Source organism: Pseudorasbora parva, chromosome 6 (genome assembly GCF_024679245.1).
Source record: "Pseudorasbora parva isolate DD20220531a chromosome 6, ASM2467924v1, whole genome shotgun sequence".
NCBI lineage: Eukaryota > Metazoa > Chordata > Actinopteri > Cypriniformes > Gobionidae > Pseudorasbora > Pseudorasbora parva.
This window is the reverse complement of record NC_090177.1, coordinates 36,930,958-36,948,481: the sequence shown is the minus strand read 5'-3', so window position 1 is coordinate 36,948,481 and position 17,524 is coordinate 36,930,958. Positions and strand designations below refer to the sequence as shown.

The following is a 17,524-nucleotide window of genomic DNA, read 5'->3' as shown; positions in this document are numbered from 1 at the left end:
GGCCCCGGGACCTACGCAAGTATGCGTTTCCCCCAGTGAGCCTTCTTGCACAGACTCTGTGCAAGGTCAGGGAGGACGAGGAGCAGGTCTTGTTAGTTGCGCCGTATTGGCCCAACCGGACCTGGTTCCCAGAACTCACACTCCTCGCGACAGCCCCTCCTTGGCCGATTCCCCTGAGGAAGGACCTTCTTTCTCAGGGACGGGGCACGTTATGGCACCCGCGTCCAGACCTCTGGAATCTTCATGTCTGGTCCCTGGACGGGACGCGGAGGTTCTAGATGGACTACCACAAGCTGTCGTAGATACCATCGCTTCAGCTAGAGCCCCCTCTACGAGGCGCCTCTATGCTCTGAAGTGGAACCTGTTCGTTGAGTGGTGCGCTTCCCGCCGGGAAGACCCCCGAAGGTGTTCGATCAGTGTCGTGCTTTCCTTCCTGCAAGATGGGTTGGAGAGAAGGCTGTCTCCCTCCACCCTCAAGGTATATGCTGCAGCAATAGCAGCGTACCATGATGTAGTAGAAGGTAAGTCCGTGGGGAAGCACGACCTAATCGTCAGGTTCCTCAGAGGTGCGAGGAGACTAAATCCTCCTCGTCCATCCTCGATACCCTCTTGGGACTTAGCTCTAGTGCTCCGAGCACTTCAGAGTCCTCCCTTCGAGCCTTTGGCGTCTTGTGAGTTGAAAATCTTGTCAATGAAGACAGTGCTCCTGACGGCATTGGCCTCGATCAAGAGGGTAGGGGACCTGCATGCACTTTCGGTCAACGAATCGTGCCTAGAGTTCGGGCCGGGTAACTCTCACGTTGTCCTGAGACCCCGGCCCGGATATGTGCCCAAGGTTCCTACCACTCCCTTCCGGGATCAGGTGGTGAACCTGCAAGCGCTGCCTTCGGAGGAGGCAGACCCAGCCCTGGCTTTGCTGTGTCCGGTCCGCGCTCTTCGCGCTTACGTTGACCGGACCCAAAGCCTTCGGACCTCAGAGCAACTCTTCGTCTGTTACGGAGGCCAGCAGAAGGGAAAGGCTGTCTCCAAGCAGAGGTTAGCCCACTGGATAGTGGATGCTATAGTCTTGGCCTACCAGTCCCAAGACGTGCCTTGCCCGTTCGGTGTAAGAGCTCACTCCACTCGGAGTGTTGCTTCTTCCTGGGCGCTGGCTCAAGGCGCCTCGCTGACAGACATATGTAGAGCTGCGGGTTGGGCGACACCTAACACGTTTGCTAGATTCTATAGCTTACGTGTAGAGCCGGTATCTTCCCGCATCCTCGCCCCCAGGGGCCAGGAGCGCTAAGTGCCCGTTCTAAGTGTCGGCTTGCGAAACGCCACTCCCGCCCTCTGGGCCGGATACGTGCGTCTATTGTCTCCAGTTGTGTTCCCCGGGAAACCGGCTAACCCTGTCGAGCTCCTCCGTCACCCCTCCGGTGTCAGACGTTGCGGACCGTCTGACGCCAGGCCTGCACCCGTATGCTTGTGAAACGTGGCTGTAGGCTGGGTCCCATATGTAGCGGTTCCCTCACGGCAACCCCATATGTGTATTCTTCCACGGTTCCAGCTACCCTTCGGGCTAGCCCCGTGTCTTTCCCTCGACAGAGCCCGCTCTGTCGTCTCTGGGCGTGTTCTTTCCCCCCTTCAATCAGGCTGGAACCACCCCAGAGACTGCCATATGTTGCACTACCCTGCCAGGTTAGTCCTTATGTGTATTCTGCCACCTCTCCTTCCCTGAAGGACGTGGCCCCGCAGCGTACCCTCTCTCTCAAGTCGAGGTAGGCACGCTTTCCCAGCGTTATCCAATAGTCATTCTGAGTGGGTCTTGCAGAAACAGCAGTGACTGTACTCCCTGCTTGGAGCCCTGACTTCCGTACCATACTAGACGGTGCAGTGCGCTCAAGCAGGACGCTGGAAGGGCCAGCATCCTGGCGTTTTCCATAAGGGATCCCATTCGTCGGTTCAGTTCTGACGTACGTCGAACGTGACCGACTGAAAGGGAACGTCTCGGTTACGTATGTAACCCTCGTTCCCTGAAGGAGGGAACGGAGACGTACGTCCCGTCGCCAGATGCTGTGCTTCCGCTGGGAGTCCGGTCACCTTTCGGCTCCTCAGCAGAAAAAGCGCTGATCTACCATTCCACTTCCTATTTATACCCGCGCTGCGGGGCGGAGCGTGGAATGCGTGATCGCATGCCAAATTTCATTGGCTCGTTGTTAGATGCTCGAAGTAGGATTGGTCTCTAAAGTAAGATCCCATTCGTCGGTTCAGTTCTGACGTACGTCTCCGTTCCCTCCTTCAGGGAACGAGGGTTACATACGTAACCGAGACGTTCTTTCAAAAATATATGTGCTCAATGTATATTTACTTCTTTGAAGTAATAAAGTATTCTCGTAAGTTTATAATATGCCATTGAAAATACATACGGGTGAGGGGTTCGAATGCTGGCCACCATGTTGGCCCTCCATCTTGAAAGTACATTAGCCAAAGAGGGACATTCCCGTAAATTCAACATTGTAAAAAAAATAATAATTTTACGGTAATACTCTGTATTTTTTTACAGAATTTTCCTGTTTTTTCATTATACAGTGAAATGCCTGTTGTTTTACAGATATTTGCTGTATTTTATATCTTGACTATTACATTTACGGGAATTGCTTGTATTTTGGTATTACATCAAATTTACGTTTTTTAAGAGGAAATTTCTGTATTTTTGCATAAGTTTGATTCATATTTTACAGATTTTTTTTCTGTAAAAATAGAAAAAAGGAAATTAATGTATAGAAATAAGCAGTCATTCAAAAAAAAATTCTTACCACATTTTCTTATAGTAAGAAAAAATGTTGAATGAGTGCTTATTTCTATACATTAATTTCCTTTTTTCTATTTTAATAAATAATATATATATATATATATATATATATATATATATATATATATATATATATATATATATATATATATATATAATTATTTATTTTTTCACATAAACACTGGAATTGGCTTACATATGCAAATGTATCAACACTTCACAAATAATATTTTTATATTATATAGTTTAATATTTGTATAATACAATAAACACATTTTAATACATTAAATAATAATGTAAATTTACATAACATATTAATAAATAGATGAGTATATATGTACCTTTTATTTAAATGAAAAAAGAAGGTTTATGGAATTTGTCTTTTAGTTTAATTATTTGCTTTTTAAATAATTATATGATTATTTAATAATATAATAATTTGTGTATGCACGTCATTTCGTGGTTGTGTAAAAGAGCTGGTAAATCGGGTAAATCAGTCTTTGAAGTTAAGAACCAGACTTCCCATCACTTCTGCAACTGATCACATCTTGTTCCGCTTGTCAAAAGTAAGGCTATGTCTGCTGCGTTTAGTGTTTTATTACGCATTTATTTTCATAATATCGTATAATATAATATAATATAATATAATAACACTTTCTTACTTTAAGGACGATGATATTTAAATGACAGCCCTGAATATTTTAAATATTCGAACCGAAGGAATTCCCGCCTTGGCGCAAGGATACATTCCCTTCTAAGCACACAGTGGGGCAACTGCGCGTGCGACAGGATTCACTTGACCTTCAGCTTTGCCGTGGCCCGTCAATCTTGGATGATGTGAGGCGCAAATAAGCAGGTGAAATGCATGTATTTTAATTTTAAAAAATGTTTTACCGCTTTGAATCGTGTTGACTGTGTTTATATTAAACTGGGGCTCAGCCCATTAACGTAATGATTAAAATTCTTTATAATGTTTAAACTTTATAATGTTAAGGCTTCAGGTGATGGTACAGTGTAACGTTAGTTTTGTCCTTCTTTTAGCTGGATTGTATCTTAACTTACTTTATAGTTTTAGGCTTTCTGTTGCAATTTGTTACCAAATGCTATTTTTCCGTTGTCTAAAAGCTCAAAAAAATTCGACGAAATAGGGCGATTTTTTTTCCCCGTCGACAGCTGTTTGGCAAATAAGTTCCCTTTATCAAGGGAACTCGAGCTGCGTCGAAACGCTAGGGGAACGCCTCTGCGTGATGCGTCATGAAGCACTCGTGAAATCAGTCCAATAGCGGGGATATACGTCATAAGCGGGTGACGTCATCGACCAGGAAGCTATAAAGTATACCCGGACCAAACAGTCACTAGCTTCTGTGCCTTCACAAAGCGCTCTGTGTGAATATTGTATGTCCATTTATTGTGTGTTGTCTGAAAGAGAAAGAAAAATATATTATGGCAAGCAATCAGTTTAGGTGTTGTGTCACTCCCTGCCCACGTTACATCATGGTTGGGGATACACACAACCTATGTGTGATGTGATTGGGACTCGATCATGCCCAGTCAGCTCTCGAGGGGGTTGGCTGCGAGCATTGTGAGAGACTTCCAATGCGCACATTAAGATCACGCTCTTCAAGGAGAGTGCTTTGGCACGCGGTCCTCAGGGCTCGGGTCCCGCTGTTGCCGAGGCGCAGCGAAGGCTCGCATCCTGGGGATTGGAGATGGATCTAGTGGCGGGGCTAGAGACGGATTATCCCCTATCTCTGCCCTTACCCGCTGGATCTCATGCCTCAGTTCGCGAGTTGGAAGCACGCTCTGCGGTTTCTTCCGCTCACGCTGAGGCACAAGAACAGCAGCACTCCAGTTCCGAGGAACTCGATGTTGTTAGTATTGATGAAACTGACGAGTTATTGCCGCCATTACACACACACGCTCAGGAGGAGCTCTTGGAGGTTGTGACTCGCGCTGTGGCCAGATTGAGTCTAGACTGGCCGGCCGAGCGACAAGAATCACAACAGCATAGTAGACTGGACGAGCGGTTTTTGCCGTCATATTCACAACCTCCAAGGCGGGGCTTACCTTTCTTCCCTGACCTCCACACCGAGGTGTCGAGGTCCTGTTCGAAGCCAGTTTCATTTAGAGTCTTGAACCTTGCAACATCCGAATATTCTAATATATTAGGTTTGAAGACCCATGGCTATGCGGCGATGCCTCGGGTGGAAGAGACGCTTGCGAGCTATCTCTCCCCCGAGTCACCATCGTCGCTGACAGCCCCGCAGCTCCAAACCAAATCAGGAAAGCCGCAGATCTGTCTCTTCAGGCCACCAGGGAGACGGCAAAATCCATCGGCCGCTCTGGTGGCCACGGAGAGACATCTGTGGCTAAATCTGTCAGATATTAAGGAAAGAGACAAGAAATTCCTGAGGGACGCACCCATCTCCCCTGCCGACCTCTTTGGTGATTCGGTTAACACTGTAGTCGAGAGATATCAGGAGAAAATATATCCCCCTGCAGCTGCCGGGCGGGGCAGCCCCAGCCGAGTACGTCCTCCTCCGCGCAACATCGAGCACAACAGAAAGAGAGCGTGGCCGCTCGGGCCCCCCCGCAGAGAGATAATCGGGGGTCCGGGTGGCGCCCTCAGCCGAGGCCTTCCCGAGGTAGGGCAGACCTGAGGGCTGTCATTATTTCTAGGAAGGCTTCGGCTAAGAAGTCCTGACGCCAGAAGCTCAGGACTTCCGATGGCAGTCCCCTCCGGGAAAATGCGGATCGCCGAGGCGCCCGCTTTCTCCCGGGGCCATCGGGGGGGCCGGTCTGTCAACACTGCCACCACTGGTGCTTCAGGGCGCGGCGGTCCATCTCCATGTCCGCCCGGAAACGTAGCGGCCTGCTGTTCGCGCCCTCTTGGGAGGGCCCTTGGGCGGTCAGTTCGGTTGCTCCCTGCCGGGTATCCGTTACAGGACACTGAGCTGACCGTCCAGGGAAATCCAGAGACCAGCCTCGAGAGGCTGGTTCCCTTAGTAGACTCTCTGGCAGCGTGGAAACTTCTGCCAAATGTCTCAGAATGGGTCCTGCTCACAGTAGAAAAAGGGTACAGAATTAAATTCGGGTCACACCCGCCCGTGTTCAGCGGGGTTACTCCTACGGTAGTAAGCCCCGAGCAGGCTCTGGTCATGGAACGAGAGGTACAGACTCTCCTGCGAAAAGAGGCTATAGAACGGGTCCCTCCCCACTGCAGAGAGTCAGGGTTTTACAGCCGGTACTTCATAGTTCCAAAGAAGGATGGAGGGTTAAGGCGTATTTTAAATCTGCGTCGACTAAACAGGGCAGTAAAGAAAGTAAAATTCAAGATGCTCACGATAAAACAGATCGTGTGTCACATCAGGTCCGAGGACTGGTGTTTTTACAATAGACCTAAAAGATGCTTACTTCCACATCTCCATCCTTCCGCAGCACAGACAGTTCCTCAAGTTTGCTTTGGGGGGAGAAGCTTAACAATATCGAGTGCTGCCATTTGGCCCAGCTTTATCGCCCTGCACTTTCACAAAGTGCGTGGATGCGGCTCTGGCTCCATTGCGACTCCAGGGCATTCGCATGCTCAATTACATCGACGATTGGCTAGTGTTAGCGCAGTCGAAACAGTTGGCGGTTCAGCATCGAGATGCTGTTCTTGCCCACATGAGAGTGTTGGGGCTAAGGTTGAACGGAAAGAAAAGTGTGTTGGCAGCACAGCAGAGCATTACTTTTCTGGGGGTAGTGTGGGACACAAAAACAATGTCGGCTTGGCTATCTCCTCTCAGGATAAAAACGATCCTGGATTCCGTGAACCAGATAAAGCTAGGTCAGTCACTCACTGTAAGACACTTCCAGAGAGTGTTATGGCTGATGGCAGCAGCGTCCAACATGGTACCTTTTGGCCTGCTGTACATGAGACCCTTACAGTGGTGGCTCAGGATCAATTCTCCCGAGGGGAAATCCCTTTTGCTTGATCAAGGTCACGCGGCGCTGCCTACGTGCCTTGGTAAAGTGGAAGGATCCTTGGTTTCTGTCCCAAGGTCAATTTCTGGGGGTTCTTTGTCGTCGCGTAACGCTAACGCTAATGACGGATGCCTCCCTAACTGGCTGGGGGGCGGTCATGAGTGGCCGCTCGGCTCGCGCTCTGTGGAGCGGCCATCAGCTCTCCTGGCACATAAACCAGCTGGAGCTGATGGCCGTGTTCCTGTCACTCAGGCACTTTCTCCCAGACCTTTGGGGCCGCCATGTGCTAGTTTGGTCGGACAACAAAGCGGTGGTCTGGTACATAAATCGCCAGGGTGGGCTAAGATCGCACCGGTTGTGGAAGCTGGCGCATCGAATGTTGATTTGGGCCCAGGGTAAAATGCTGTCACTCAGAGCTATTTACATCCCGGGGAGCCTGAATGTAGTGACAGACTCCCTGTCGAGGCAGGGAGTTGTGCCGGGGGAATGGAGACTCCACCCCGAGGTGGTGGAGAATCTCTGGATTCGCTTCGGGCGAGCTCAGGTGGATCTGTTTGCGTCTCAAGAAACAACGCACTGTCTGTTATATTTCTCCAGTACTGCAGTACTGGGTCAGTACTGCACCCCCGTCCGGAGCTGTGGAAATTGTGGGCTTGGCCTCTGAGGGGGCCCAGCTCATAGAAATAGGTTTATCTACTGAGGTGATAGAAACCATGTTGCACTCCAGAGCACCATCCACAAGGAGACTTTACGCCCTCAAATGGAGAGTTTTCGTAGCCTGGTGTACAGGCCTTGCTTTAGATCCTGTTAACTGCCCGGTTGGTTCAGTACTTGAGTTCTTACAAGAAAAATTATCTGCAGGGTTATCCCCTTTGACTCTGAAGGTGTATGTGGCAGCTATATCAGCCTACCACACGCCTTTAGACAATGCATCAGTAGGGAAACACCCGTGGGTCACGCGTTTCCTTCGTGGTACTTTGAGGCTCAGACCTGCGGCACGCTCGAGGGAGCCTACCTGGGACCTGGCCATAGTATTAGAAGGCCTTATGTTAGCCCCATTCGAGCCATTAGAAGAAGTGTCAGAAAAGTTTCTTACATTAAAAACCGTATTTCTTCTGGCTATTTAATCTCTAAAGAGAGTAGGAGACCTACAGGCTTTATCAGTAGCACCCTCTTGCCTTGAGTTTGCACCTGGAATGGTGAAGACATTTCTCTTCCCTAGGGAAGGGTATGTGCCCAAGGTCCCGACTAATGTACCGGGACCAGTAATGCTGCAGGCTTTCTGTCCTCCTCCTTTTCTTGATCAAGATCAAGAGAAGCTAAATCTGCTGTGTCCGATCAGGGCCCTAGACGGCTATGTCCACAGAGCTGCCCTGTGGCAAAAGTCAGAAACACTGTTTGTGTGTTTTGGGTCCCCGAGTAAGGGAATTTCACTCGCTTACGAGTCGGCCGGAATGCCTTCACCGATGAGGGTCCGTGCTCACTCCACCAGGAGTATGGCTGCCTCTATGGCTCTTATATCAGGAGTTTCACTTTCAGAGGTGTGTGATGTGGCAGGGTGGTCCTCTCCGCATACATTTGTGAGGTTCTACAATCTAGATGTGGCCTCTACCCCAGGGTCCCGGGTGTTTCTGGGTTGAGCAAAATTCACACATACAGACATTTGGGACTCTGGCGACGTGGGCATTAATTTCCCCTAGCGTTTCGACGCAGCTCGAGTTCCCTCGATAAAGAGAACGTCTCAGGTTACGTATGTAACCATGGTTCCCTGAGAGGGAACGAGACGCTGCGTCGCTATGCCATACCCCCGGCATGCCTGTGATCGATTTGTTCAGCTTTTTCAGAAGCTAGTGACTGTTTGGTCCGGGTATGCTTTATAGCTTCCCGGTCGATGACGTCACCCGCCTATGACGTATCTCCCTGCTTTTCGAGTGACTTCACGAGTGCTTCATGACGCATCACGCAGAGGCGTTCCCCTAGCGTTTCAACGCAGCTTCTCGTTCCCTCTCAGGGAACCATGGTTACATACGTAACCTGAGACGTTTTCCCTCTGTGAAAAACGGCCTTTTTGAGCTTAGACGACGCCTACGGCTGACTATATACAAGTAGTCAGTTGTAGGCGTCGTCTAAGCGCAAAAATGCTATTTTTCACCTGAGGGAAAACTTATTTGCCAAACAGCCGTCGATGGAAAAAATCTCGCTATTTCGTCGACATGTCCCATAACCTTAACGTTACATGCTTGTTTTTGTCTCTCCCTGCAGATAAGTTGTGAGAGCTGCCAAAGTCAAGATCAGGAAGAAAAGGTGATCATTGTTGCATCATGTAAATATGTTTGCAGATTACACTTGTAATAGTTGTAGTGTTTCAGTGGAAACCCTAAAGGTTATGTAACATCAAGCACTACACAGAAATGAGGCACATTACCTAACTTTTATGCATGTTGCATGTCATGCTTCAGAAATTACAGCGCATGTTTACTGTAGTCGAAAAAATACTATGGCTGCATGGATCTGCTTGGTTGCACATTCAGGACACATACGTGTTCAGGAATAATTAATGACAGAATTTTTTTATTAACTAACCCTTAATAAGAAAATAAGCAATCAATTAAGAAATCAATTCTATGTTTATATGATTTTACCGGATGTGTATTACTCTTGCAAAATATATTACTCAACATGAGTCTTGTATTATGTGCTTTATTAAGGTCAAATGTGATGTCTGATAGCCCTTCAAGCAACCCAAATACAGCCTCTGGCATTCTTGATAAAATGTCCCTTTCTGGTGAGTACATGGTGTACTATATAGTAATTTTTGGGAAATTATGATGTCATAATACATTTATTGTATTAATTTATACAATATACATTCATTGCATTTATATGTAAAGAATTTGTAGGGTCCGCATCCTCACAAAAACTCACACGCGCATCCTCACAAACACTCATATGCACATCCTCACATACACTCACTCACGCGCATCCTCACTTACACTCACGCGCATCCTCACTTACACTCACACGCATCCTCACATACACTCATCTGCATCCTCACATACACTCATACGCATCCTCACTTACACTCACACACGCATCCTCCCTTACACTCACACGTGCATCCTCACTTACACTCACACGCGCATCCTCACATACACTCACACGCGCATCCTCACATACACTTACACACGCATCCTCACTTACACTCACGCGTATCCTCACTTAGACTCGTGCATCCTCACTTAGACTCGCGCATCCTCACTTACACTCACGCGCATCCTCACTTACACTCACGCGCATCCTCACTTACACTCACGCGCATCATCACATACACTCACTCACGCGCATCCTCACTTACACTCACGCGCATCCTCACATACACTCACTCACGCGCATCCTCACTTACACTCACGCGCATCCTCACATACACTCACACGCGCATCCTCCCTTACACTCACGCGCATCCTCACTTACACTCACGCGCATCCTCACATACACTCACGCGCATCCTCACTCACGCGCATCCTCACATACACTCACGCGCATCCTCACTTACACTCACACGCATCCTCACTTACACTCACGCGCATCCTCACTTACACTCACGCGCATCCTCACTTACACTCACACGCATCCTCACTTACACTCACGCGCATCCTCACATACACTCATGCGCATCCTTATATACACTCACACGCGCATCCTCACTTACACTCACGCATCCTCACTTACACTCACGCGCATCCTCACTTAAACTCACGCACATCCTCACTTACACTCACGCGCATCCTCACTTACACTCACACGCGCATCCTCACTTACACTCACACGCGCATCCTCACTTACACTCACACGCGCATCCTCACATAAACTCACGCGCATCCTTACTTACACTCACGCGCATCCTCACATACACTCACGCGCATCCTCACATACACCCTCACATACACTCACACGCGCATCCTCACATACACTCACACGCGCATCCTCACATACACCCTCACATACACTCACACGCGCATCCTCACATAAACTCACGCGCATCCTTACTTACACTCACACGCATCCTCACATACACTCACGCGCATCCTCACATACACTCACACGCGCATCCTCACATACACTCACACGCGCATCCTCACATACACTCACGCGCATCCTCACATAAACTCACGCGCATCCTCACTTACACTCACGCGCATCATCACTTACACTCACACGCGCATCCTCATATACACTCACACGCGCATCCTCACTTACACTCACGCATCTTCACTTACACTCACGCGCATCCTCACTTAAACTCACGCACATCCTCACTTACACTCACGCGCATCCTCACTTACACTCACACGCGCATCCTCACATAAACTCACGCGCATCCTTACTTACACTCACGCGCATCCTCACTTACGCTCACACGCATCCTCACATACACTCACGCGCATCCTCACATACACCCTCACATACACTCACACGCGCATCCTCACATACACTCACACGCGCATCCTCACATACACTCACGCCCATCCTCACATAAACTCACGCGCATCCTCACTTACACTCACACACGCATCCTCACATAAACTCACGCGCATCCTTACTTACACGCACGCGCATCCTCACATACACTCACACGCGCATCCTCACTTACACTCACACGCATCCTCACATACACTCACGCGCATCCTCACATACACCCTCACATACACTCACGCGCATCCTCACATACACTCAAGCGCATCCTCACTTACACTCACGCGCATCATCACTTAAACTCACACGCGCATCCTCACATACACTCACACGTGCATCCTCACATACACTCACACGCGCATCCTCACTTACACTCACGCGCATCCTCACTTACACTCGCGCATCCTCACTTACACTCGCGCATCCTCACTTAGACTCACGCGCATCCTCACATAAACTCACGCGCATCCTCACTTACACTCACACGTGCATCCTCACATACACTCACACGCGTATCCTCACAAACACTCACGCGCATTTTCAAATACACTCACGCGCATCCTCACTTACATTCACGCGCATCCTCACTTACACTCTCGCGCATCCTCACTTACACTCTCGCGCATCCTCACTTAGACTCTCGCGCATCCGCACTTAGACTCACGCGCATCCTCACTTACACTCACACATGCATCCTCACATACACTCACACGCGTATCCTCACAAACACTCACGCGCATTTTCACATACACTCACGCGCATCCTCACATACACTCACGCGCATCCTCACTTACACTCACACGCGCATCCTCACTTACACTCACACGCGCATCCTCACTTACACTCACGCGCATCCTCACATAAACTCACGCGCATCCTCACTTACACTCACACGCGCATCCTCACATAAACTCACGCATTGAATTTAAATAACATGTAAAATAAAGACATGTTATGTTACATTGTGATGTAATGGTGTTTTCTGGTAGGGACTAAAGAACAAAATATTTTTATCAGCTGAAAGGCAGAATACCAATGTTTTTATTAACTAAGACATTATATAACAGTTTCAGGTTATGTTTTAGTGTTGGTAACATTTCTCACATTGTCCCACACAAACTTAGTAATCGTCCCACATTTGGTTTGTTTGATGGTGGTAAACCTAATCCTGACTCCTGAATATTTAATTTAAATTGCATAGATTTTATTCTTGCACTGATGTTACATTTTTAGCCATGTTGCACTTTGACAGTCAGTTTGAGATATAGGCTATATTTGATTATTGTGTTTATTGTATCAATTATTCAAAGGATTCTGACAGTTTTTGCCTTTGAAATGACTGGGGAAAAGTGTCCCAAACAACCTGAATTCGCACTATACTCTTTTGAAATCAATTACATTGCATTATATTGCCTGAAACCCCAAATAGTATAACATTATTCATTAATTATTCAAAGTTATTTGTCATTGTAAAAAAATTAGTTTCAATGTAGCTAGCTACTTTTTGATCGTAACTTGTAGTGTAGCTAACTACTTTTTCAAAATGGTAGATTGACTGTAACTTAACTATTTTAACGTACAAGTAGCTTGTAGCTTGTAAAGCTACAGTTTCAGAGTAGCTTCCCCAACACTTCACACCAGACGCGAAGCTCAGCAGCGCGTCTCAGGTATCTCACACCAGCCGGGCACATTATATACACGAGACTTTAATTTTTAATCGACTTATGACTGAAGAGCTGCACGATGGGTGTATCTTGTAGCGCAGGGTGAAATCAGAATGTACATTGACGATTTGAGAGAAATATAATATACTTTTAATATAAAACCTTGAAAGTGGCCTGCAACAAGGATGAGTTTAAACTACTTATTATGTAATTTTTAAACTAATTATGTAATTTTAGAAAATAAATAAATTAGTAATAATAATAAACATTATTGGTTACCTTGAGCATGTGCCTCATCCACAGTCACTTCATAGACTGACTTCTGAAAACTTGGGGCATTATCATTTATGTCCAATATATTGATCTCAACCCCGAGCCGTGTATCCACTGCATTATTTGAGTTGTTTACTGCTTCAAATGTCAACTATAATTGAGTCCAGTGAATGTCAATATATAAGTCTTTACAGTGTATTTAACTGAATTGCAATGCTATTATGCAAAGGTTTTTGTGAGTACTTACATTGAGAACTTTAATACCTTGTGGATTTTCATAATCCACCTTTCTATGTACTGAAATATAACCTTTATGATCCATCTTGAGAAGACCCATAGGCTCTTTATCCACACCCTGACCCTTTAGCTGTAATTTTACTAAATAAGACCTTTCAATTTCAATCTGAAAAACAAACAACATGCACACTGAAGTGTTCACATGATTATGATAATCCAGCACTTTTACACATATGTACAATTATTCCAAAGTTATTCCAATTGAATGACATAAGTAACTGTTTCTAATGCCACTCACCTTGCCCAGTTTATATGGAAATGGACCAGGGTTTTCTTCCTCAATATTAAAAGAGTCAATGATCCATGAGCGCTTCTGTCTTCCACTGTTAGCCCACACACACACGGTCCAGGCAAACTGAGTTAAAACAAAGTCACCATAAGTAAAATTATGACAGTTATGTTATAAAGGTTATGCCAATCTGGGAATTTCACAAATTCTGGCCACAGAATTTGTGAATCATGTCAAATATTTTATACATTTTCATTACCTCCAGTGCTGGGTAGATATCACTTACAAGTTGTAGTCAGTTACTACAAAGACATGACATGTCACACACGAAGGATTTTATGTTTAGTTTTTATTTATTATATACACATTTTCATAAAGGAAAAATAGTATAGATCATTCACTCGATTTACTAATTAGTTCCCTTGATTTATTACACATGCACACGATTTAGCAAATCGAGGGAACAAAATAACAAATCGTGCACACACTTTTTCTCTTGCTTGTCGTGTGAGGCTCCATAAATTACTGATTACAAATTACATGACAAAAATTGTAGGCTAGTTAGTAATGTTATCAATTTTATTTCATAGGTAGTAATGTAATCAATGGCATTTACCAACTGAAATCTAAGTTTTTTTTTTTAATTTATTTATTTGAAGAGTACGTTAATAATATGTGCCTATAGACGCCTTTTAAGGCTCTCAGAATGTGAGGACTGGCCAAAATAACCCTACTTTACTCTCTTTGTCCTTACTTTACTTTTAAAACTCAAACTGGCCCTCATATAGTTGTAGATAGTTGTAAATGTACACTCTATCTCTTGTTCATCTCCTGTTTGATTACTTGAGTTTGTTATTTCAACCCTTTGGGAATCTCATTCATCTTCATCAGTCTAGACATTGACAGTTGTACAGTTGTTTTACATGCAGTAGCTTCACATTTTAGTAGAAAGTCAGTGTGATTTTTTTAGTAGATGGTCGATTTATTAACAGCTAAAAATGTGAGTTATTACCCAAAATAGCCACAAGAAACAAACAATGAACCACCAGGTTCTTGCCCTTGAAAAAAGCCAATAAGCCAATCGAGGAGGATTGTAATGTTCCTGTGACAAGATTGTTACAGAATTTGAATGGTTTTGTGGAAATATAGAAACCACAAACCCATTCAATATACCATTCAAGTTAGTTAATACATGAACTAATGTTAACTAGGCCAGCATTCAAAGTAATAAATCTAACTTTCTTGAACGACGCTTGAGGACATATACACCTGTAAACCAAAACTCCAATATGACATGTCAAACAAAAAACAACTGTACAGATGTGTAATAATTAGATATCACTGTGGTGTGACAGGCAGCGGGGCGAGGGACCGCGAGAGCGGCCGGTGATTAATGTTGATGAGTGCCAGCTGTGTGGCACACCGGTCTCGTCTCGCGGCCATGTGACGGGAGCATATAAGGAGGAGCAAGGACAGCGGAAGACGAGAGAGGACCAGGCCTGGAGTTTATGTTTAGTTTTGTTTTACGTGTGTTTGTGTTAGTGGGCAGTCGTCCGTGAGGGGCTGCCCACGTTTTATTTTGTGTGTTTGCGGGCAGTCATCCGTGAGGGGCTGCCCGCGGTTTTACTTTCGTTTTGTTTGTTTATTTTGAATTAATAAATGTTGTTGAACAAAAGAAACAAAAGAAAACAAAAAAAAAACGTGGGCAGCCCCTCACGGACGACTGCCCACTAACACAAACACACGTAAAACAAAACTAAACATAAACTCCAGGCCTGGTCCTCTCTCGTTTTCCGCAGCCCTTGCTCCTCCTTATATGCTCCCGTCACATGGCCGCGAGACGAGACCGGTGTGCCACGCAGCTGGCACTCATCAACATTAATCACCGGCCCGCTCTCGCGGTCCCTCGCCCCGCTGCCTGTCACACCACAATCACCAATGCACATTTGACTGAATTATACATAATTATTAATTAGTTTTACCATAACATATTTACATATTTGGGAGCATACGGTAAGGCATGAGCTGTCAATGCAAACAATTATTCATGGGCATGTTTTTGTTCAGGTGTCATGATCTCAAAGACTTACAGGAATGAAAGCTACTTTAATAGTACCACACCCTATAGTGGTAACACATATCAAAGTCAAAAGAACTAATCCAATAAGCTCTACCTACAGTTCTTACAATACGACACATGCCGAATAATTGCATCAGCTTAGCGTTCAATAGAAACCAAATATTTGTTAGCTCATTGTACACCTTTCTGGATTTCACCTGGCTTTATACATTGTGATAGACTGCAACATAAACACTGTCTAGAAAAATTAGACACATGAGACGGCGAGACCGGCTCTAGCTGTATCACATGACACAGGTCTTTAACTCACCAGCACCAGGAGCAAACTGACAGGAAGGGTCTTCATGTTGAAGCAGATCGTAAAGCAGTCAGTGCGACTGGGTCTGAGCTTCCCTCTTTCTCATTGAGAAATAGTATTTCAGGCTCCTCATATAGCCGAGGATAGAGGGGAGGGGATATTCAAATCTGGGTGTGCAAGAACTGGGTCAGTGTTATTTTAGTATTATTGATATATTAGTATAGTTTTTAGTTAATACTTTGAATTATGTTGTTCTCTGTGTCTGTTTAAATATGGCTTTAGTTCATTTTGTTTTATTTAGTTTAGTTTGACCATAAACAAAAGCTAAATTAAGATTAAATATGAAAGTAGACTTTCCACTTAAGCGAAAGTATAATCATTTACTTACAATAAATGGTGGCATTCAAAAGACCTTCATGTGGATTGTGATGTCTTTTTAAGATATGCATCATATTTTCTTTTCTTTTTTAAAGTGAGAAAACTGTAAAAGCTCAGCATGTGTTCTGTGCATCAACACCCTATTTTCAAGTGAAAATGCTATTACTTTTACTAATGCTTCCTTTTTAAACTTACTTCTGGCTTAAAGTTCACTCTCAATTACAAAATTTTTTTGAAACGCTGAAGAACAGTGAATGATGGAAGAGATCTGACTTAAGGCACACCTAATTTCCAGCAAGGAGGAGATTGTGCTATCAGAAGACTTGACTGTCATCTTACCAAAAACATAACTGCATGGTTTCTGAGCACAGAACAGGCTTGGCAAGTTAACACACGCTAAGTCAATCTATGATTGGTCCATTGTTTGTATTTTAAAATTTTTACCTTAGCAGACCTCTGTTGGATATTGGTAAACAGGAAAAGTTCTCGGTACAAAAACAGCCACGATGACCGTGACAGATTAAGACAGACGCTTTACTGTTGTAGTTTACTGTCGTTCTTAATGTTTAGATTTCAGGCTAAAACTTTTGTTTGGGTTCCAAAAGACACCAGCATGAAAGTTATCTGGACTGAGACATGGCGATGTTGGCTGAGAGATCAGTTACAGGAGGGTAAGAATCAAGACACAGGCAATAAATGTGTGTGTATATATATATATATATATATATATATATATATATATATATATATATATATATATATATATATATATATATATATTTTTTTTTTTTTTTTTTTTTTTTTTTTTTTAATGTATTTTGATTAGTGCAAAAAGGATAATAAAAGCAAATGTGACAATCACAACAACAATTAAATAAAAATCAAATCAAATGAAACAATGGTCTTTTAATCCCTTGTTGTTCTTTTAGATATATTTTGAGCTCTGTTCACTATTTAAATAGCTTTCTCCTATTTACTTCTAGTTATATTTCAGTCGTTTAGTTTATAGATATTTAGTTTCACTAACTTCTAGTTTAATAAGAGCTTTTGTTATTTTTGAGTTTTAGTTCATTTTCAC

At 44.8% G+C, this 17,524-nt stretch overlaps 1 protein-coding gene across 1 annotated transcript in view; it reads right to left on the bottom strand.

Annotated features, from left to right (window-relative positions):
- LOC137078960 (cadherin-like protein 26) overlaps positions 1-16,169 on the bottom strand; it is a 39,237-nt gene extending 23,068 nt beyond the window's left edge. The window contains exons 1-4 of the mRNA XM_067446819.1: positions 16,081-16,169; positions 13,700-13,816; positions 13,412-13,567; positions 13,171-13,315 (exon numbers count right to left, since the gene is read on the bottom strand). Coding sequence (XP_067302920.1) covers positions 13,171-13,315; positions 13,412-13,567; positions 13,700-13,816; positions 16,081-16,116 — 454 coding nt within the window. The 5' untranslated portion in view covers positions 16,117-16,169. The remainder of the gene's footprint in view (positions 1-13,170; positions 13,316-13,411; positions 13,568-13,699; positions 13,817-16,080) is intronic.
- Between the last annotated feature and the right edge of the window lie 1,355 nt (positions 16,170-17,524).